This window comes from Salmo trutta, chromosome 39 (genome assembly GCF_901001165.1).
Source record: "Salmo trutta chromosome 39, fSalTru1.1, whole genome shotgun sequence".
NCBI lineage: Eukaryota > Metazoa > Chordata > Actinopteri > Salmoniformes > Salmonidae > Salmo > Salmo trutta.
Window position 1 is genome coordinate 7,569,406 of NC_042995.1, and position 23,417 is coordinate 7,592,822.

The 23,417-nt window shown below is 47.1% G+C and overlaps 1 protein-coding gene across 3 annotated transcripts in view; it reads right to left on the reverse strand.

Moving 5' to 3' along the window:
- Positions 1–23,417, reverse strand: part of LOC115179807 (type I inositol 3,4-bisphosphate 4-phosphatase) — a 43,364-nt gene that overhangs the window by 3,916 nt on the left and 16,031 nt on the right. The window contains exons 2-24 of one of the 3 annotated variants that reach the window (XM_029741601.1): positions 14,557–14,618; positions 14,203–14,421; positions 13,911–13,955; positions 13,705–13,823; positions 12,405–12,521; positions 12,070–12,149; positions 10,609–10,723; positions 10,333–10,423; positions 9,609–9,756; positions 9,158–9,288; positions 8,888–8,992; positions 8,696–8,804; positions 7,987–8,004; positions 4,443–4,629; positions 3,825–4,043; positions 3,391–3,535; positions 2,806–2,838; positions 2,338–2,510; positions 1,473–1,596; positions 1,124–1,391; positions 947–1,044; positions 418–530; positions 92–246 (exon numbers count right to left, since the gene is read on the reverse strand). In XM_029741601.1, coding sequence (XP_029597461.1) covers positions 92–246; positions 418–530; positions 947–1,044; positions 1,124–1,391; positions 1,473–1,596; positions 2,338–2,510; positions 2,806–2,838; positions 3,391–3,535; positions 3,825–4,043; positions 4,443–4,629; positions 7,987–8,004; positions 8,696–8,804; positions 8,888–8,992; positions 9,158–9,288; positions 9,609–9,756; positions 10,333–10,423; positions 10,609–10,723; positions 12,070–12,149; positions 12,405–12,521; positions 13,705–13,823; positions 13,911–13,955; positions 14,203–14,421; positions 14,557–14,618 — 2,874 coding nt within the window. The other 2 variants (XM_029741602.1, XM_029741603.1) reach the window with 2 other exon arrangements.

Sequence of the window (23,417 nt, forward strand, 5' to 3'; positions counted from 1 at the left end):
AGGGGACCCTGTAGTTGGCACTGTCCCAGCATATGGAGTGAGCAATATGTGTGTGTTTCTTTTTAGTTCAGGCAGTGGGCTGGACACCTACCTGCGCATGCAGTCGAGGGCCTGGGAGAAGACCTGTGGGGCCATGCCATGTTCGTGCTGTAGGATCAGACACTGCTCCAGGGTGACGGACATGGCCGTGCGGTCCTTAGCACTCTTACAGCTGGTGAAACGTACGCCGTTCAGACGACGACAGATCTGGGGAGGAGAGATACCAGGAAATAGACAGCAGGCTGCTCACTACACAATGATTCTTCAGCCCTGCTCTGGATCCTCATTAGTAACATCCATACAGAATGAAATGGACTGGACTCAAAAGGATAATCTCCAATAATTCATTCATGGCCCTGCAGCGAAAAATGGGCTTACCTCTGCTGCCTGCCACAGGATGTCTACGTTCTTGTTCTTCCTGGCGTGGACGTTCTGTCCCAGGAACCTCAGCAGCTCTGGTAGACACGTCTGGGAACGGGACCTGGGCAGGCCTGAGACCAGCAGGGGGATGTTACAGGCTACATCTTAACAATATTCTCCATATAGGGCCATTTACTTTATGGTGACTTACAGTCCTCAGGTAGGACCATATAGGGCCATTTACTTTATGGTGACTTACAGTCCTCAGGTAGGACCATATAGGGCCATTTACTTTATGGTGACTTACAGTCCTCAGGTAGGACCATATAGGGCCATTTACTTTATGGTGACTTACAGTCCTCAGGTAGGACCATATAGGGCCATTTACTTTATGGTGACTTACAGTCCTCAGGTAGGACCATATAGGGCCATTTACTTTATGGTGACTTACAGTCCTCAGGTAGGACCATATAGGGCCATTTACTTTATGGTGACTTACAGTCCTCAGGTAGGACCATATAGGGCCATTTACTTTATGGTGACTTACAGTCCTCAGGTAGGACCTCCTTGAACTGTTGATAGTAGGAGTTGAGTCTGGCCAGACTCTCTAGGTTAATGATCTCCTGCAGAGACGTGTCTCCAAACCTGTCACAAACAGGAGACATGTCAACAATACAGGGACATCACCACTCTTCATCCCTCTATCATTCCTCCCCGCGCTCACTTCTCTGCCAGCGTCTGCTGTTCGTTGATTCCCACGTTGAACAGCACCGGCTGGACGCGCAGCAGCATGCCGTTCTGGATCTCCCGCGGCAACGCGTCAAACATGGTCTCCGGCAACGGGATGCGGACGTTGAAGCCATCCCGGTTACCCGTGATGACCGGCAGCATGTCGGGGGAGGAGCTGGAGGTTGCCTGGGTCACCTTGAAGGTGACGTTCCGTAGGTCCATGATGCCAACCGACATGTCCTCCAACATGGACAGCTCCTCACCTGGGAGGTATGTGAGAGAGTGAACAATTACTAAACAGAGAGAGAGAATGAGAGAAAGAGAGAGGAGTGTGTGTACTTTACCGTAGGTGCTGAGCAGAGACTCAAACTGGGCCAGCAGGCCGATGGTGTAGAGCTGCCTGAGGAAGCCATCGTCACGGAGACAGTTCCTCAGCTTGATGATGAAGCCACAGATGAGGGCAGTGAGCTGGAGAGATTAACATTAACACTGAGTGTACAAAACATTAAGAACACCTGTTCTTTCCATGACAGACTGACCAGGTGAATCCAGGTGAAAGCTATGATCCCTTATTGATGTCACTTGTTAAATCCACTTCAAAATCAGTGTAGATGAAGAGGATAGGACAGGTTAAAGAAGGATTTTTAAGCCTTGAGACATGGATTGTGTATGTGTGCCATTCAGAGGGTGAATGGGCAAGACAGAATATTGAAGTGCCTTTAACCAGGGTATGGTAGTAGGTGCCAGGAGCACCGGTTTGAGTGTGTCAAGAACTGCAACGCTGCAGTATTTTTCACGTTCAACTGTTTCCAGTGTGTATCAAGAATGGTCCACCCCCCATTGGCCATACAGCCAACTTGACAACTGTGGGAAGTATTGGAGTCAACATGAGCCAGCATCCCTGTGGAACGCTTTTGACACCTTGTAGTCCATGCCCTGATGAATTGAGGCTGTTATGAGGGCAAAGGGGGAGGGGGGGGGGGGGGGGGGGGGGTGCAACTCAAAATTAGGAATTGTTCCTAATTTTGGTATACTCAGTGTATATTAACACTCAACATTCACTTCAACATCACATAAAAAATGTCTATTTACACACATTCTACCTCACTGCTTGTGTGTGTATCATATGCGCACGTGTGTTTGCTAATGGGTGTCCGTGCACATGCATCTGCGCGCACATCAGTATGTGTGCATGTGTTCTGTGCTGACCGTCTGGCAGAATACCACGTCTCGTCTGTACTGCAGGGAAAGGTCCATGGCGATGGTAGGAGCACTGTCCTGCATCAACAGGAACACCATGGAGCTCTTAGCCTTGTCACTCATCATAGCCACACACTCTGTCAGCGTGGTGAGGAGAGGGTACAGCGCCTCGCTCCACTCCCCTGGGCCAGACACACACACAAACAAAAACAGTAACACACACACAGTAACACACACACACTATGTACTCTTCTGCATTGAAAGCATCCTGAGAGACCCTTGAACTGCTGCTGCAACTCCTTCATATAATGTGAGACAATAACATGTGAAAACACATTGGACTTTAAGGTAAGGTACTAGAAACAGATGTCATATATAGAGCTAGACGAAGCAGTAGCACTGAGCTGGGCTGCAGCTAGAAGCAGTCAGAGAGACGGGACAGGGGGACAGAAGCAGGGGAGAGGACAGAGCTCTTACCTGGGAACGCCTCCTCGCCACTGGGGCTGCCATCTGGAAGGGGTGGAGGTGCCACATGCATGGTTAGGGAGCGCCATCAGCAACATGGCAGACAGCACACACAGTACAGTAAAAGCACATAATAAGCTAGCTGGCTACAGTACATAGGCTGAGCTGGCACATAGGCTGAGCCGGCACATAGGCTGAGCTGGCACAGCAACGGGACTTTGGCTGTCCTCCAGAATACAACAAGCACTGACAGACCTATCTAACACAGAGAAAGATTAACCCCAAATAGGAAATATACATCTTTGGAATGTTTAAGAAAAAATATTGCACAAAAACAAGGTAGGCCAATTCTAATAGGTTGAGATATGATGAATATGATAGCAGTATGATGATATGACAAACGTGCATGACAAAGCAAAAAAGCAAGTGAAGTGAAGAAAGAAAGAAACCTACATGGGGTTTTGTCAGGGCTGGGTGGGCATGCATGAGTCTGATTCAGGGTGAGAGGAGGCAGGAGGGAGGATGATGGTGATGATGAAGGATCCTCCTGGGTCATGCATTCGGGGTTGATCCAGAATGCCCTGGTACTCTGGTTACCTTTTTTACTGCTGCCGCCCTGCTGGTGGCCTGGGGTAGTGTCCCCCTGGCTGCTGTCGCCAGGCAGACGGTCCTTCTGAAGGAGTTTGTCCACCCGCTGGATGATACACTCCAGACTCTTGTCTACATTTACCCACACCTTCTCCTGGGGGGAGGGAATGAAGAGGGGAGGAGGAATAGAAAAGAGAAGAACAGTGTAGGGGAAGGGAGAGAAGGGTGGAAGAGAGGAGAGACGAGAAAAGAGAATAAACAAAAGCCAATAAAATCTAGAGTTCCGGTCAAGACATCTGATGGACCAACAAACCAAACACAACAAATCCCTGAGTAAACACACTGCTTTCTTCCTTACATACTGGAACTGTATTTTAGTGCTCCTAAACCACACAGGTTAAACTGGAGTTGACCTGTGAACCCCTGGTGACCCCTTGCCTTACCCACTCCTCCTCGTGCCAGTCGACGTGCAGCGAGGAGCGGCTGTTGCATCCACTCCACTTGGCCAGCAGCGTGTCCTGGTCGTTGCGCAGGACTACTTGATCGGTGGCATCGGCGGAAGGTGACACCTTGGAGGCGATGTACTCGGGGCGCGCCGCGTTCAGCGCCTGGATGGCCGAGGCCAGCAGTTTGCAGTCGCACTCCGTCACCAGCTGGCGAGTCTGAGGGTAAAGGTCACACGAACCACACAGCGGGAATTGAGCCAAGCAAGAGGCGCCATTCTGTATTCTCTTCCGTCCACATGATGACAAATTAAATTGGTCAAATAATATATCAATCTCTTTGGGTTTATGACTGAAGACAAAATACACACCCCACGAAGGTCAGTAAAACAGCACAAACAGACCTGGTACCAGGCCAGGGGCTCTCCCTCCCCAACAGACCTGGTACCAGGCCAGGGGCTCTCCCTCCCCAACAGACCTGGTACCAGGCCAGGGGCTCTCCCTCCCCAACAGACCTGGTACCAGGCCAGGGGCTCTCCCTCCCCAACAGACCTGGTACCAGGCCAGGGGCTCTCCCTCCCCAACAGACCTGGTACCAGGCTAGAGGCTCTCCCTCACCTTATCAGCCAGGATGGCGAGGGTCCTCTCCAGACCGTTGGCAGAGCGGTCCTTGGCGGCGCGAGACAGCCTCTCAGCATAGTAGCTGACCTGGGTCTTCAGGGTGTTGATATGGGAGATGATCTCCTTGGCCCGGACAATGTCCTGGGGGATGTACACTATAGACTGACAGCTGGACAGGGCACTGCTGCAGGGACGGACAGGGTGGGGTGTTAAGAGAACACAGCATTTACCCTGAGTCACTCATACAGTAGATACTAGAGGTCGACCGATTAAATCGGAATGGCTGATTTCAAGTTTTCATAACAATCGGAAATCGTTTTTTTTTTTTTTTTTTTTTACACCTTTATTTAACTAGGAATGTTAAGAACACATTCTTATTTTCAATGATGTCCTAGGAACGGTGGGTTAACTATCTTGTTCAGGGGCAGAACAACAGATGTTTACCTTGTCAGCTGGGGGATTCAATCTTGCAACGTTACCGTTAACTAGTCCAATGCTCTAACCACCTGCTTTGCATTGCACTCCACGAGGAGCCTGCCTGTTACGCGAATGCAGTAAGAAGCCAAGGTAAGTTGCTAGCAAGCATTAAACTTATCTTATAAAAAACAATCAATCATAATCACTAGTTAACTTCACATGGTTGATGATATTACTAGTTTATCTAGCCTGTCCTGCATATAATCGATGCGGTGCATATTCGCGAAAAAGGACTGTCGTTGCTCCAACGTGTACCTAACCATAAACATCAATGTCTTTCTTAAAATCAATACACAAGTATATATTTTTAAACCTGCATATTTAGTTAATATTGCCTGCTAACATGAATTTCTTTTACCTAGGGAAAATGTGTCACCTCTTGCAACAGTCAGGGTATGTGCAGCAGTTTGGAACGCCTGGCTCGTTGCGAACTGTGTGAAGACTATTTCTTCCTAACAAAGACAGACGATTTCGCCAAACACGGGATGATTTAACAAAAGCGCATTTGCGGAAAAAAAACAACCTAGCCATAAACATCAATGCCTTTCTTAAAATCAATACACAGAAGTATATATTTTTAAACCTGCATATTTAGCTAAAAGAAATCCAGGTTAGCAGGCAATATTAACCAGGTGAAATTGTGTCACTTCTCTTGCGTTCATTGCATGCAGAGTCATGCAATGACTTCAAGCCTATCAACTCCCAAGATTAGGCTGGTGTAACCAATGTGAAATGGCTAGCTAGTTAGCCGGGTGCGAGCTAATAGCGTTTCAAACGTCACTCGCTCTGAGACTTGGAGTAGTTGTTCCCCTTGCTCTGCATGGGTAACGCTGCTTCGAGGGTGGCTGTTTGCGATGTGCTCCTGGTTCGAACCCAGGTAGGAGCGAGGAGAGGGACGGAAGCTATACTGTTACACTGGAAATACTAAAAGTGCCTATAAGAACATCCAATAGTCAAAGGTATATGAAATACAAATCGTACAGAGAGAAATAGTCCTATAATAACTACAACCTAAAACTTCTTACCTGGGAATATTGAAGACTCATGTTAAAAGGAACCACCAGCTTTCATATGTTCTCATGTTCTGAGCAAGGAACTTAAACGTTAGCTTTCTTACATGGCACATAATGCACTTTTACTTTCTTCTCCAACACTTTGTTTTTGCATTATTTAAACCAAATTGAACATGTTTCATTATTTGAGGCTAAATTGGTTTTATTGATGTATTATATTAAGTTAAAATAAGTGTTCATACAGTATTGTTGTAATTGTCATTATTACAAAAAATAATAATAAAAAAACAACAGCCGATTAATCGGTATCGGCCTTTTCTGGGTCCTCCAATAATCGGCATCGGCGTTGAAAAATCATAATCGGTCGACCTCTATCACAGAGACAGTAGTCACAGAGACAGTAGTCACAGAGACGTAGACTCGCAGACAGTAGACGCAGACACGTACAGAGGCAGTAGACGCAGACAGAGACAGTAGACGCAGACAGAGACAGTAGACGCAGACAGTAGACAAAGATGGTAAGAGCACACACAGGAACGTGAGACTGAATGTGCACTGCATTCTGGGAACTGAAGGAGTTTGAGAGAATGTTGCAGAAGTACACACTGCTTGACAGATTACACAGCTGGCTGCAGACAATACATATGTGAATAATTCAACTCTGTTAGAATATTCTACTCTGCAGGTCTGGGACTGAGGTGAGCATCCACATCTGCATGCACAAGCCTGTTCCTCACCTGGAACACAGACAACCACAGATGTTCAGAGTGAGGCAGACTCTGTTTAAGATGTAGAATACCGTTGTTATGGATCTGTCGGTCTCTGTAGTTCTATGCCTCTGAAACCCCATAGCAAGAACTCTACTGTAGATCACCCTCTGTCCATATACAGTAGCTTACGATGGTATTCACAGGCGGCCATTGTGGATTCTCACACAGTGGTGAAACACAGGTAGGTGACTGAGCGACTCAGCTTTACAGCTAAACAACAAACTCAGTGGTGAAGCACAGGTAGGTGACTGAGCGACTCAGCCTTACAGCTAAATAACAAACTCAGTGGTGAAACACAGGTAGGTGACTGAGCGACTCAGCCTTACAGCTAAACAACAAACTCAGTGGTGAAACACAGGTAGGTGACTGAGCGACTCAGCCTTACAGCTAAATAACAAACTCAGTGGTGAAACACAGGTAGGTGACTGAGCGACTCAGCCTTACAGCTAAACAACAAACTCAGTGGTGAAACACAGGTAGGTGACTGAGCGACTCAGCTTTACAGCTAAACAACAAACTCAGTGGTGAAACACAGGTAGGTGACTGAGCGACTCTGCCTTACAGCTAAACAACAAACTCAGTGGTGAAGCACAGGTAGGTGACTGAGCGACTCAGCCTTACAGCTAAACAACAAACTCAGTGGTGAAACACAGGTAGGTGACTGAGCGACTCAGCCTTACAGCTAAACAACAAACTCAGTGGTGAAACACAGGTAGGTGACTGAGCGACTCAGCCTTACAGCTAAACAACAAACTCAGTGGTGAAGCACAGGTAGGTGACTGAGCGACTCAGCCTTACAGCTAAACAACAAACTCAGTGGTGAAACACAGGTAGGTGACTGAGCGACTCAGCCTTACAGCTAAACAACAAACTCAGTGGTGAAGCACAGGTAGGTGACTGAGCGACTCAGCCTTACAGCTAAACAACAAACTCAGTGGTGAAACACAGGTAGGTGACTGAGCGACTCAGCCTTACAGCTAAACAACAAACTCAGTGGTGAAGCACAGGTAGGTGACTGAGCGACTCAGCCTTACAGCTAAACAACAAACTCAGTGGTGAAACACAGGTAGGTGACTGAGCGACTCAGCTTTACAGCTAAACAACAAACTCAGTGGTGAAACACAGGTAGGTGACTGAGCGACTCAGCCTTACAGCTAAACAACAAACTCAGTGGTGAAGCACAGGTAGGTGACTGAGCGACTCAGCCTTACAGCTAAACAACAAACTCAGTGGGGAGAATAAAATGACTAAAGAAAAGAATCAGAGTACATAGGAACTCACCATTCTTCCTCATAAACGCTGATTAGAAAATAAAGATGCAATTGGAAAAAATTTAAAAGCCAGAAAACTGAAAATCATCTTAGAAATATATAATATAATTAACGGGAAACGCCAGGGCTAAAAGCAGCATAGCATGTAGTGTACAATGAGAAAATGACAAAAACAGGAAGTCGGCAGTCAAAATACGGATCATGGAGTAGCACAGGGACAAGGGAAAACAGACGTACACGGATTTGATAAATGAAGCATTGCATTTGACAGTATGTTGTGGGGTATCATTCATTAACCACAGAAATAATAGCATTCTCAAGACCTGATTCTCATACTATATAATGATGTTTATGTTTAGACGAAAGCAGTGGTTCGTGTTTAATGCTGGTATTCATTCTGCCTAATGGTTAAAACCTGTTAAAAACACCGTAAACATGTTTCGACATTTTAAAAAGGATGGGGAGAGGTACAAGGGTGTTTCTCTACCAAAAGCAGACTTAGGATTCACTTGATTAGAAATGTGTCCGTTAAAAACAAGAGACTTAAAAAGCCAAGCCCATTCCCAGCCAGATAATCAGTCAGTAGGGTTGTTAGCTGAAAAAATGTGATAAGATTATGAGCATTGGCAGCAAGAAGGATAAGCCTAATAAAAAGGTCTAACCAAGGTTCTACCACAGTTCCACCTGGGTTCCACCTCTTTGTGAGGTTCTGTACTCACTGTTTCTTAGCCTCCTCGAACTTGGTGATTTGCTTGCGCAGGCCGCTGTTCTTGAAGCCCTGGCAGTGGGCGGCGGGAGCCCCGATAGTCACCACGTCATACGTGTGGTCTGAGGGAACATAAATATTAAGGCCAAAGTGGAGAGCTGCATGAACAGCCAGGAGGGGAAAAATGGAATGGGGCTCAGCTCACCAAAGCCAGACTCATCCTGCACCCTCATCCTCTGGACATGAAGGTTGGTGGGTATGAACTCCAGCTTCCTCTCTGCCTTCAGGTTACTGGCCTTGAACGACGGACCTGGAGGAAAGATCAGAGAAAAGAGAGAGGTGGAATAGACAGTAGGATTATCATGTTAAACCACAAACCAAGCACCTTAGACATCGTTATCCGAGGCTTAAATAAGTTAGTGAGTGTGTTACTTGTAGTTGTGCGTGCGTGCGTGCGCGTGCGTACAGTACTAACCCTTGTAGTTGGTGAGGTCAGAGAGAGTCTCCTGGTAGGAGAGGATGATGTTCTGGTACTGAGTGACTATCTGTCGTCGAAGGTTCTCCCAGCATGGTGACAACTCTCCCAGCTCCTCCAGCTCACAAACCCTGAACACACAGACACACACACTTTGGCAACTTAGGCATTAAGTGACATTTTATTAATGCACACTCAATAAAGAAAATCTCTGGACACGGTCATAAATGTGCATGTCTGTGTGTGTGTGTGTGTGTGTGTGTGTGTGTGTGTGTATGTATGTATGTATGTATGTATGTATGTATATATATATATATATATATATATATATATATATGTCTGTGTGTGTGTGTATATGTCTCTGTGTGTGAATGTGTGTGTGTGTGTGTGTGTATATATGTCTCTGTGTGTGAATGTGTGTGTGTGTGTGTATATGTGTGTAGTAGTGTACCTGACAGCGTCCTCCTCCAGCAGCAGTTTGACATACTGTCTGGGGATGTTGAGAGACAACACACTTTCAGCCATCTGTTCAAGCACCCGGAGGTGGTGGCCGTCCGTGGTGGGGAAACGGTACATTCTGGACATGGTGCCTCCAAACACTGACACACACACACACACGGAAAATGCTCAACGTCACCTAACACAATCTCTGAATCATTTCTTTTGCTCCACAGTTGAGTAATAAATGATAAAGGACCTGCATATTTCAAAAGGTCCTATTTTGTCTCGGTGATGATTTAAAGTGTAAGAGGAGCGCGTGAAAAAGTATTTCCTTCCCAGAGGACAATAAGCCATTCCACTGTATACAGATGTCTGTCCACACACACACACACACACACACACACACCTGAGAGCGGTGACTAAGAAAAGCAACACTCTCACTCTGAGCGTACGGGTAATGACATTACTCAGTGAAACCTGCTAACATCCAGCCATGAGGGACGGATCGGATGGATGTCCAATCAAATCATTTAGAGGCGCACAAAGCATTTTTTACAACAGAATCACATTAGGTGAAATGTTACGGAGGAGGATACCGAACTGCATTTGTCTCAGGTGACACTGGCGCCTGCTTACAAAGCGTCTCAGTGGGGAGACAGACTCTTCTAGTGGGATTTGGTAGAGGTGGTGCCAGTGGGCTGAGATAATGGGACAGACCCAGATGTCCCTCCTACCTGATGTCAGCAGGGTGTCTTTGCATAAAGATGCATATTTGGCTCTGACACCCATGGATTCTGTCAGGCTCTCATCCACCGGAAGCACGGTCTGTGGCACACAGGGATAGAAGAGTCACATGCAGGACACACACACACACACACACACACACACACACACACACACACACACACACACACACACACACACACACACACACACACGGTCTCACAGGTCACGGGTGTCTGACATTTGGTGTCAGCGGTAGGGATCCGGCGGAAGTCTCAGAAGCTCACCCTGCCGCTGATGGTGTCTGGTAACCTGGCAACAGGCAGAGTCCTCTGGTCCCTCTTCTCCTCTATCTGCCAGGCCATGATGGTGATGTTCCCCACGTGCTTGTTCTCTGCAGATCTGTTCATCAATAACACACATCAATAGGGCTGTCAACGGCATCCCCCAGGATCACACAGTCTACAGTCAAGCAGCAACGATCAAACAGCAAAAAACTATGACAGACCCAAAACAATCTAGCTGAAAAATGTATAGGCTTCATATTTGCATTACTATGGAGTCATACATTTAAGCATCCTCTTCGGTTATAAGACAATAATAATTTGGGTGCTTACATTTGTCCTATTTCACAAATGTACAAGTATATATTATACACGTGTGAATTAGATGATTTTCTTTCTCCCATATCCCAACTCCTCCTGAGACCCCCCCCCTCACAGAGTGGGGTCACGGCCAGGGTCAGCCATTGATAATTAAAGAATGAAACAGAATTAGTGAGCTTTGGCAGCAAGCAGGACACACCTGATACAACATCAACCCTAATTGTTTCAGGGTTGATGTTGTAAGTGCCTTGCTCAAAGGCACATAGATTTTGTTTTATCTTGCCGGCTCAGGTTACTGGCACAGTGATCCAACCGCTAGGCTACCTGCCGCCTTACCAAAGGCATGTTTTATTTAACCTTTATTTAACTAGGCAAGTCAGTTAAGAACAAATTCTTATTTTACAATGACGGCCTACCCTGGTGACACTGGGCCAATTGTGCTCCACCCTATGGGACTCCCAATCACGGCCTATTGTGATAGAGCCTGGATTCGAACCAGGGTGTCTGTAGTGACACCCCTAGCACTGAGATGCAGTAATAGGGATGCAGACCACTGCGCCACTCGGGAACAATATGAAGATAATTATAATGACATATGAATCCTGTCTGATTCAATTCCATTGTTGGGACTGATCAGAGAGGCGTTTATGGTGTAACCTGTCTGTGTCTCATACCTCAGGTGTAACCTGTCTGTGTCTCATACCTCAGGTGTAACCTGTCTGTGTCTCATACCTCAGGTGTAACCTGTCTGTCTCATACCTCAGGTGTAACCTGTCTGTGTCTCATACCTCAGGTGTAACCTGTCTGTGTCTCATACCTCAGGTGTAACCTGTCTGTGTCTCATACCTCAGGTGTAACCTGTCTGTGTCTCATACCTCAGGTGTAACCTGTCTGTGTCTCATACCTCAGGTGTAACCTGTCTGTGTCTCATACCTCAGGGTCAGGTGTAACCTGTCTGTGTCTCATACCTCAGGGTCAGGTGTAACCTGTCTGTGTCTCATACCTCAGGGTCAGGTGTAACCTGTCTGTGTCTCATACCTCAGGGTCAGGTGTAACCTGTCTGTGTCTCATACCTCAGGGTCAGGTGTAACCTGTCTGTGTCTCATACCTCAGGGTCAGGTGTAACCTGTCTGTGTCTCATACCTCAGGGTCAGGTGTAACCTGTGGTTCTTCTCCTGCAGCAACTCCTTCACAGGAAACAGAGCCGAGCCCAATAAATACATCTAGGTCAGGAGAAAGAGAGAAGGCGAGAGAATAAAGAGAGAGAAAGCGAGGGCGAGAGAACGAGGGAGGGAGGGAGTGAGTGAGAGAGAAAGAAAGGATACAGAGACAGACGTCTAAGAAAACAACACTCCCAAGGTGGCTGGTGAGGGAAGGGAGGTGATGAAAGGAATGGGACTGACCTAGTAGTTTATTATCTGATGGGACCAGGACATATTGCTTGTTGTTTTAATCTTATCTAATATCACTCTACTCACCGTGCCCTGAGAGCGGTCCTTGACGTCGTACACAGACAGCTTGACCTGCGTCTGCTGGTTAATCAGAGAGTCCAGGAAGAAGGCTATGCTGCTCAGGAATATAGGGTTATTGGTGCCCTGTAGGGGAAAGCAATCAATCCATGAAGCTCTCATTGTTGCTTCATCTAAACTGTACACATACAGAAAGATATTAGTTAACAACATTCTAAAATCATGTTTTATTGTCACATACAATCTACTGCACCTATCTGTTGTGTTGTTTTACAGGGTCAGCCATAGTAGTACAGCGCCCCTGGAGCAAATTAGGGTTAAGTGCCTTACTCAAGGGCACATTGACAGATTCTTCCCCTTGTCAGCTCGGGTATTCCAACCAGTGACCTTTCAGTTCCTGGTTCAAACTTTGAACCACTAGGCTACCTGCCGAATAACAACATCCTACAATCATATAGGAACACAACAGTGCAGTGCAATGGACGGCCCTAGGGGGCAGAGGGACGACGGCAGTAGGGGGCAGAGGGACGACGGCAGTAGGGGGCAGAGGGACGACGGCAGTAGGGGGCAGAGGGACGACGGCAGTAGGGGGCAGAGGGACGACGGCAGTAGGGGGCAGAGGGACGACGGCAGTAGGGGGCAGAGGGACGACGGCAGTAGGGGGCAGAGGGACGACGGCAGTAGGGGGCAGAGAGACGACGGCAGTAGGGGGCAGAGAGACGACGGCAGTAGGGGCAGAGGGACGACGGCAGTAGGGGGCAGAGGGACGACGGCAGTAGGGGGCAGAGGGACGACGGCAGTAGGGGGCAGAGGGACGACGGCAGTAGGGGGCAGAGGGACGACGGCAGTAGGGGGCAGAGGGACGACGGCAGTAGGGGGCAGAGGGACGACGGCAGTAGGGGGCAGAGGGACGACGGCAGTAGGGGGCAGAGGGACGACGGCAGTAGGGGGCAGAGGGACGACGGCAGTAGGGGGCAGAGGGACGACGGCAGTAGGGGGCAGAGGGACGACGGCAGTAGGGGGCAGAGGGACGACGGCAGTAGGGGGCAGAGGGACGACGGCCAGCAGAGGGCGACGGCCAGCAGGGGGCAGAGGGGCGACGGCAGTAGGGGGCAGAGGGGCGACGGCAGTAGGGGGCAGAGGGGCGACGGCAGTAGGGGGCAGAGGGGGCGACGGCAGTAGGGGGCAGAGGGGGCGACGGCAGTAGGGGGCAGAGGGGGCGACGGCAGTAGGGGGCAGAGGGGGCGACGGCAGTAGGGGGCAGAGGGGCGACGGCCCCAGGGGGCAGAGGGTTGATGGTCTGTCTCACCTCAATGATCTCAGTCTGGGCGTGTTTGGTCCAGAAGGCCTGGGGAGGGGTGGTGCAGCTCACTGCCACAAAGCTGTTGGGTTTCCGCTCCAGAGCTGGGGTCACCAACTCATTACAGGCTGGGGAGGGAGGGACACAGCACGTTGGAACGCATGGAACAAGAAATGAAAGACAAATTCCTATAGAAGTTCATTTACTGTACTCACCCACACTGAACTCTAGAACAGGCTCATCTGGATCCTGGCTGTTCCCTACAGAACAGCAAAGTATCATTAACTCATACAAGTCATTTTCCACTAATTCAGTTGGCAGAAATGAAAGGACAACAGTGATAAAACCATGTCGGTGTACCTTGATATACAGACTGGATAAACAGGATGTGTACAAGACAGGAAGTAATTCCATTACCAATTGTTCATCACATGGTCTCTCATATTGTTTGTTTCCTTGATATTGTCTGTGTCAAACACACAACAAGCAACCCTTTCCCATTCTCACCTGCGAGCGCCAGGCCGATCATCTCAGAGGAGAGGTCAAAGGTGTTGGCCCGGTACACTGACCAGGGTCTCTGGTGGCGGGGGCTACGCTCTCTAGCCTCCGACATCCTGATCCTGCTGGCCTTCTCCAGGGGGGAGGAGAGGCACGGGTGGTGGTGGTGAGAACACACACCCTTGTACTGAGCCACTCCACGGCCCCGCCTGGGCCTTCCTCTACGAGCTGAGAGAAGGAGGGAGAGAGAGAGAGACAAAGATACACACCAATTATACGTCCATTCACATCTCCACTCTGACCATTGTTTCGCTCCCTCTCCCTCTCTCCTCTCTGTACCTCCCCTTCACCTTCTCCGCTCACATTTTGCTTTTGGTGCAGGAGCACTGCAGGCTGTGGAGGTGGCTGGACTCCCAGAGGAGAGGCTAGTCCACATACAAAGAGAGAGGGATGGACGGAAATATAGAGAGAGAGACAGGGATGGAGGGACATCGACAGAGAGAGCTGCACGTGTCTGTGAACATGCAGTTAGATATCATTACTCTGCTTCAGCAGCATCCCGAGGGCACTGCATCTCTCTCTCTGCTGCACAATCTGCTCTCAACCACATCTGACAAATGAGCTTATTTGTGTGTGTGCGCACACACGCGTCCGTCTGTCCCTCAGTGTGCGTCTATATGTGTACTGGAGTCTGACTGCCTGGCAAGGCTTTCGTCCATGGAGTCCTAAATTATTCATAGATTTCAGGAGTTTTGATACAGTGGATGCATTGTCTTTGTTTGGGCACAAAGTGTTCAACATGAAGTAAACACTGTCCTTTAGCCTGCCAGCAGACAGGAACAAGCTCTGAATACGACAAAGTTATTCGTCCTGTTTACACAATGGTCTCCCGTTATTTCATAACTGTTGCTTACAATTTCACACTATTATTTCAAGGGGCACTTTATCAGATTAATTCAGAGAGAAGGAGTAGGTGTCAAATCACACACATATTTCAACCCTTGTGTCATCAGTTAATTGATAGCATAGAGGAACAGAGTTAGAAAACGTATCATCTTAAATAATGGCAGCATACAGTGCCTTCAGAAAGTATGCCTTCCCTGTAGCTCAGTTGGTAGAGCATGGTGTTTGCAACACCAGGGTTGTGGGTTCGATACCCACGGGGGGCCAGCACAGAAAAAAAATGTATGAAATTGTATGAAATGTATGCATTCATTACTTACTGTAAGTCGCTCTGGATAAGAGCGTCTGCTAAATGACTAAAATTTAATGTAAAATGTATTCAGACCCCTTGACTTTTTCCACATTGTTGTTACGCAACAGCCTTATTCTAAAATGTATACAATATTTTAGTCCCCTCAATCTACACACAACATCCCATAATGACAGAGTGAAAAGGTTTTGATTTTTCTAAAATAAATAAATAATATATATGGAAAGGCACACACCTGTCTATATACGGTCCCACAGTTGACATGGCATGTCAGAGCAAAAACCAAGCCATGAGGTCGAAGGAATTGTCCGTAGAGCTCAGAGACAGGATTGTGTCGAGGCACAGATCTGGGGAAGGGTACCAAAACATTTCTGTAACCTTGAAGGTCCCAAAGAACCCAGTGGCCTCCATCATTCTTAAATGGAAGAAGTTTGGAACCGCCAATACTCTTCCTAGACCTGGCCGCCGGGCCAAACTGAGCAATCGGGGGAGACGGGCCTTGGTCAGGGAGGTGACCAAGAACCCTATTTGTCACTCTTACAGAGCTCCACAGTTCCTCAGTGGAGATGGGAGAACCTTCCAGAAGGACAACCATCTACGCAGCACTCCTTCAAAATCAGGCCTTTATGGTAGAGTGGCCAGACAGAAGCCAATCCTCAGTAAAAAGGAACATGACAGCCCACTTGGAGTTTGCCAAAGGCACCTAAAGACTCTCAGATCATGAGAAACAAGATTTTCTGGTCTGATGAAACCAACATTGAACTCTTTGGCCTGAATGCCAAGCATCACGTCTGGAAGAAACCTGGCGCCATCCCTACGGGGAAGCATGGTGGTGGCAGCAGCATGCTGTGGGGATGTTCTTCAGCGGCAGGGACTGGGAGACTAGACAGGATTGAGGGAAAGATGAACGGAGCAAAGTACTGAGATATCCTTGATGAAAACATGCTCCAGCACGCTCAGGACCTCAGACTGGGGCAAAGGTTCACCTTCCAACAGGACAATGACCATAAGCACACAGCCAAGACAACGCAGGAGTGGCTTCGAGACAAGTCTCTGAATGTACTTGAGTGGCCCAGCCAGAGCCTGGACTTCAACCCAATCGAACATCTCTGGCGAGACCTGAGAAAAGCTGTGCAGCGAATGCACTGTATAAGCTGGCATCAACTGAAGGGTCTAGATAGGCATAAACGGAGCAACAGGTGCCCTTCACACAAAATAACAATGAGTGGTGACAGATGTTTTTCTCAACGTTGAACTGATACTTTCATATTAGTGATGTGTATTCCAAATATAGAGTGCATTTCTGCTCTCCCTCTTCATCACAAAACCCTCCAATATCCCTCCCACTCCTCATCCTCTTCCCACACCTCCCCCTCAGGGGACATAGTTCGTCCAGGGAAGGCCCTCAGCCATTGGCCATTTAGCCCAGAAACCAGGCCTCTCCTCAAACAGGAACAATTAGCCCATTTACACTGAGGCTAGAGGCTGTGGGTAATAGACCAGCCCTGGTCTACTTAACAGCTTCAATAGAGATCCACACTCTATTTCTGTCACTGCTAACAGCTGGAGTATAGTAGCTAGCAACAGCCCACAGCACCAGGGCTAGAACACCTCAGAGAGACTAGGCCAGGCAAGAAGGAAAAACTCAGAGCTGCTTGCTTTCACATACATCTATTGACAATACCCAGCTTAGTTAAGATGATCAACAGTGCCTGGATGTACCGTATAAACAAAACCACTTATCAAGGTTCTGTTGAACGCTTTGTTCCTCTGATACCACAGGACCACTGCTGGGTTAAATGACAAGTGTTGGGCTGATATGTAGGGCCTCCTTCGTGCAGAGAGCCTTTCAAGCGTTCATGTGGACTATCCCAGAGATTCAGCTGTGGCGAGATAATACAAACAGCAGGATGTTGTTCTAGGGATTCTGATGGAACCACTCCATCTGCCCCGATTGTCTCCATGGTAACAACAGTGCGCTCTTCAAAGTATCACTCTGGGCCTTGCTCAATGAAACACACTAACTAGGTTTCCTGAAGAAAAAGGTTTGCTTATTTAGTTGGACTGTAAGGACATAGACATGGCAGAAGGGTTAGTCATCAGCTTGACTGGATGATGAGTAGGAGCAGAAGGATGAGGACATCCTGCTAGCTTAATGATGTCTGCTCTGATCAAGTAGGTAAACTTCCCCTGCAGGCCAGTGTTTCTCCTAGGTTGCCTCAAAAGAAAGGAACAGAACTAAATACCCAGACTGCATAGACCAAAATATTTGAGGCTGTGTTTAGGCAGGGGTGTACAACAGAGCTAGGGAAGGGGGGTGGGCGTCCCACCTAAGCATTCATAGGGGAAACCCTGTCGGAGAAACACACATCCTCGGAGTGCCGTCAGTTAGGCATCATTCCACAGAGGCTGGGCTGGGGGCTTTCCTGGCAGAAGTACAAGGTGCTGGAGGCCTGTCTTGTCTACTCAGGCAGAAATGCTGGAGGAGAGCCCATCGATAGCAAGCGGATGCTGCTGGTGGTGAAAAGCTCAGCAGATACAGGTCTGGTTAGCACACTCATCACAGATCCTCTTCTGCCCTGCCAGAACACATGTGGCTCTGGTCAAATAAAGTGCACTATATAGGCAAAAGGGTGCACTTCAGGGAATTAATCCAAATGTCTTGTATGTGCTCTCTGTACAATGGATCAACATTGATTAAATTCATTGTCAGGTTCTTTGGCTACTATCTACAACTGTTCTGTAATTGCCTGGGAATATGGGCCACATTGGTAAGAGCCAAACGGTAGCAGACGGTGGTAGGCCTGATCAACGACAATGGTGCCAGGATCGTGGACTACAGTAAAGGGAGGGCCAAGCACACCCCCATCCACATCGACAGGGCTGTAATGGAGCGGGTTGAGAGTCAAGTTCCTCTGTGTCCTCATCACTAAGGAAGTAACATGGTCCTCACACACTACACAGTCAAGACAACACCTCTTCCCCCACAGGAGGCTGAAAAGATTTGACATGGGCCCTCAGATCCTCAAAAAGTTCTACAGCTGCACCATTGAGAGCATCTTGACTGGCTGCATCACCGCCTGGTATGGCAACTGCTTGGCATCTGACCGTAAGGCGCTACAGAGGGTAGTGCGTACGGCCCAGTACATCACTGGGGCCAAGCTTCCTGCCATCCAGGACCTCTATACCAGGCGGTGTCAGAGGAAGGCCCTAAAAATGGTCAAATACTCCAGCCACCCAAGTCATTGACTTTTCTCTCTGCTACCACACGACAAGCGGTACCGATGCACCAAGTCTGGAACCAACAGGACCCTAAACAGCTTCTACCCACAAGCCAGAAGATTACTAAATAGTTAACCAAATGGCTACCTGGACTATCAGCATTGACCCCCTTGCCCAAAATCTTTTGACGCATCACATACGCTTCTGCTACCGTTTATTATCTATTCTGTTGCCTAGTCACTTTACCCCTACCTATATGTACATATATACCTCAATTACCTCGTACCCCTGCACATCGACTCAGTACTGGTACCCCGTATATATAGACATGTTGTTACTCATTGTGTATTCCTTGTTTTACACATTTTTTCTATATTTTTCTCTGCATTGTTGTGAAGGGCCCGTAAGTAAGCATTTCACTGTTAGTCTACACCTGTTGTTTATGAAGCATGTGACATAACATTTAATTTATAGCGCGAGAGTGAGGAGACCCTGATGATTAGTAACTCATATGAACTGGGACACATGGGCTTCTGGAGCTTCCACGGCTCAGTTAACAAATCCTTGCTGGGTTTCTGACGTAGTTTCTCACACCCAGTAACAACTGGAGAATACCGCACAGACTGGGCCGGGACCAGACTCGGTTCAAACCGGTTTCTAGGTTTGCGAATACGGGTTTGATGAATTCTCAGTGTCTTCGTTTTACCCTGGGCACCTGGTACTGTAGGTTAACCAGATATAAGTAAACAGAGACATTGACACTTGGGACATTGTCCTCACCAGAGAAGCTAAGGACTTACAATGCGATGCATATGTTTCTACCTGATTTAACTTAAAAAGGGGGGAAGTGACACCAACGGCGACAGCTAGTCTTACTGGCGTCCGATCTGACTGGCAGGGTTTAGTGGATTTCACTTCTGCTGTTATGTTAAGTTTAATGCTGCATGCAACCGGCAAGCTCTCTATGAAGGAACCGAGTGAGTGAGTGAGCGCGTTTGTGACATTGAGGACCCTGTGAGGCATCCACGGTACTGCCTGAAATCAGATCTCCTTTCTCTCCCTGTTCTCTCCCCCTCCTTCCCTCCCAGCAGACTCCACTCCTGCTAATTCCACCGTTAATTCAGCCGTGTGACTCAGTGACTCCATCAGAATTACCAGCCAAGCAACAAGGTCATTCTTTAATTTGTCTTTAATCTAAAAACCTCAGCTTGCCTTGGCTGTGAAAGCACCTCAAGGCTTGGTGTTTCTTCCCACTGTGCTGGTTTCAGGACCCTCCCTCCGGAGCTCCTCTGAGTGGGATTGACACTATCACAGAGGGGTCTTGTCCAATCACAACTTTAAATGAAGATGTGTTTGTATCAAGGGTTTCTCTGCTCTGCTCTGTCTCAGACAGTCTCCAAGCCTGAGAAGGGCAGTGTGGAGGAGAGCTTAGTCCTGTTGCCCTTAAAAGGCAAAAAAACTTTGTGTTGACTGACTGCCAAGGTTCTGACTCTCCAGGCCAGGCATCATACATGAACGCACACAAACGACAACGAGCTAAAAGCATACCGTCTCAGAGTTTCCTCAGATCTTGACTTCCCATCTCTCCCTTATCAAACACACCTATACAGAAGACAGGATAACGGCTCTCCCTCCATGTCTCTAGTTTCCATCTTACTGTCGTCCTCCTGCTCTCCCAGCCCACATTAGTTATTTTTATAGCCCCAGCCTTGTCTAAACAGACTTCAACTCTGCACCACACCAGTATCTGTGTCATAATGACTATGGAGAAGGTAAACACTGCTGGAGAGCAAACAGAGTACATTCAGAATTAAAATTGTATCACTTTTGACACTAACGGTGCTTATTTTATCTGTCTAAATGAGGTGCTATGAGTAAGCCCTGTATCAGGGTCAAATAGCACTGGACTCATCATAGAATTTAATAGTTTGAGTCTCTATCAAAATAATATCTCCAAAATCTTAGACTTTTCTGCCATTTTCATTTCCTGAATAAATATACAGATGAATTTGTAGGTGCAGAAAGTCTTACATATTCTTCACCTTCATTTGTATGATGTAGAGTAGTTAGAGCTGCCCTCCAGACTAGACTGGCTACCTAGTTCCTACAGTAGTTAGTGTTGCCCTCCAGACTAGAGGTCAACCGATTAATCGGAATGGCCGATTAATTAGGGCAGATTTCAAGTTTCATAACAAATCGGTAATCGTCATTTTTGGACGCTGATTATGGCCGATTACATCGCACTCCACGAGGAGACTGCATGGCAGGCTGACTACCTGTTACGCGAGTGCAGCAAGGAGCCAAGGTAAGTTGCTAGCTAGCATTAAACTTATCTTATAAAAAAACAATCTTAACATAATCACTAGTTAACCTAGTAATATCATCAACCATGTGTAGTTATCTAGCTTGTCCTGTGTTGCATAATATCGATGCGGTGCCTGTTAATTAATCGAATCACATCCTACTTCGCCAAACGGATGATAATTTAACAAGCGCATTCGCGAAAAAAAGCACCGTCATTGCATTAATGTGTACCTAACCATAAATATCAATGCCCTTCTTAAAATCAATACACAAGTATATATTTTTAAACCTGCAATATTTAGTTAATATTGCCTGCTTACATGAATTTCTTATAACTAGGGAAATTGTGTCACTTTTCTTGCGTTCTGTGCAAGCAGTCCGGGTATGTGCAGCAGTTTGGGCCACCTGGCTCGTTGCGAACTGTGTGAAGTCCATTTATTCCTAACAAAGACCCTAATTAATTTGCTAGAATTGTACATAATTATGGCATAACATTGAAGGTTGTGCAATGTAACAGCAATATTTAGACTTAGGGATGCCACCCGTTAGATAAAATATGGAACGGTTCCATATTTCACTGAAAGAATAAATATGTTTTATTTTCGAAATGATAGTTTCCGGATTTGACCATATTAATGATCTAAGGCTCGTATTTCTTTGTGTTATTATATTATAATTAAGTCTATGATTTGATAGAGCAGTCTGACTGAGCGGTGGTAGGCAGCAGCAGGCTCGTAAGCATTCATTCAAACAGCACTTTACTGCGTTTGTCAGCAGCTATTCGCTGTGCTTCAAGCATTGCGCTGCTTATGACTTCAAGCCTATCAACACCCGAGATTAGGCTGGCAATACTATAGTGCCTATAAGAACATCCAATAGGCAAAGGTATATGAAATACAAATGGTATAGAGAGAAATAGTCCTATAATAACTACAACCTAAAACTTCTTACCTGGGAATATTGAAGACTCATGTTAAAAGGAACCACCAGCTTTCATATGTTCTCATGTTCTGAGCAAGGAACTTAAACATTAGCTTTTTTACATGGCACATAATGCACTTTTACTTTCTTCTCCAACACTGTTTTTTCATTATTTAAACCAAATTGAACATGTTTCATTATTTATTTGAGACTAAATTGATTTCATTGATGTATTATATTAAGTTAAAGTGTTCATTCAGTATTTTTGTAATTGTCATTATTACACACACACACACACACACACACACACACACACATATATATATATATATATATATATATAAAAATAGGACGATTAAAATCGGTATCGCGTTGAAAAATCATAATCGGTGGACCTCTACTCCAGACTAGACTGGCTGCCTACTTCCTACAGTAGTGAGAACAGCCCTCCAGACTGGCTGCCTAGTTCCTACAGTAGTGAGAACAGCCCTCCAGACTGGCTGCCTAGTTCCTACAGTAGTGAGAGCAGCCCTCCAGACTGGCTGCCTAGTTCCTACAGTAGTGAGAGCAGCCCTCCAGACTAGCTGCCTAGTTCCTACAGTAGTGAGAGCAGCCCTCCAGACTAGCTGCCTAGTTCCTACAGTAGTGAGAGCAGCCCTCCAGACTAGCTGCCTAGTTCCTACAGTAGGCTGTCTGCCTTACTTACAAATCAAGGCCTTGTTCATGTCAGGGAGAGGGAGGGACTGTTCAACAGCTCAGGGTGTACCTGCCCTACCCATCTCTCTCGCTCTCCAGTCACCAGCGTTCTCTCAGGGTCATGTTAGGATGCCACATCCCAACAGCATCCTCATATACACCATAACAAAGTGCCTGAGATGTGTGCAGGCGTACTTACTGTCAGTTGTGAAGGCAGAGAGTGGCAGGTAGCCTTGTGGTTAAGAGCGCCGGGGCAGTAACTGAAAGGTTGCTGGTTCGAGTCCCTGAGACAGCAAAGTGAAAAAATGTTCTGTTCTGCCCTCGAGCAAGGCAGTTAAACAACAACAACTGCTCCCCGGGCAACTCGATTAAGGCAGGGCCCCCCACCCCCACAACCAGAGGCTGGATTAAATGCAGAATTAACATTTGGGTTGAATGCATTCAGTTGTGCAACTGACTAGGTATCCCCTTTCCTTTACAACTGACTAGGTATCCCCTTTCATTTCCCAGAGGGAGGGGGAGCCAACTGATCCAGTCAGAGAGGAGCAACAGACTGGATCTGACCAGAGGAGACATGTCAGAAAAACTAAAAGGAAGGATATTTCAGTATTTGCTCCACTTCCCCTAGCTGTATATAGCAGAGTATACAGCAGAGTAGCTATGATCTGTATCTGTGCATTGAGTTTGACAGTGACCGAGGCTACAGGACTGCCAAGTCACAGTCAGAGGTAGTGAGGCGTGTAACAACATGATGCTAACCAGAAGAGGAGACATTTTCACAATTTAACCTTCACATCTGATATTCTGTCTCTGCCATGGCCTGGCCCCACACACACACACACACACCACTCTTCAAAGTGATAACTCG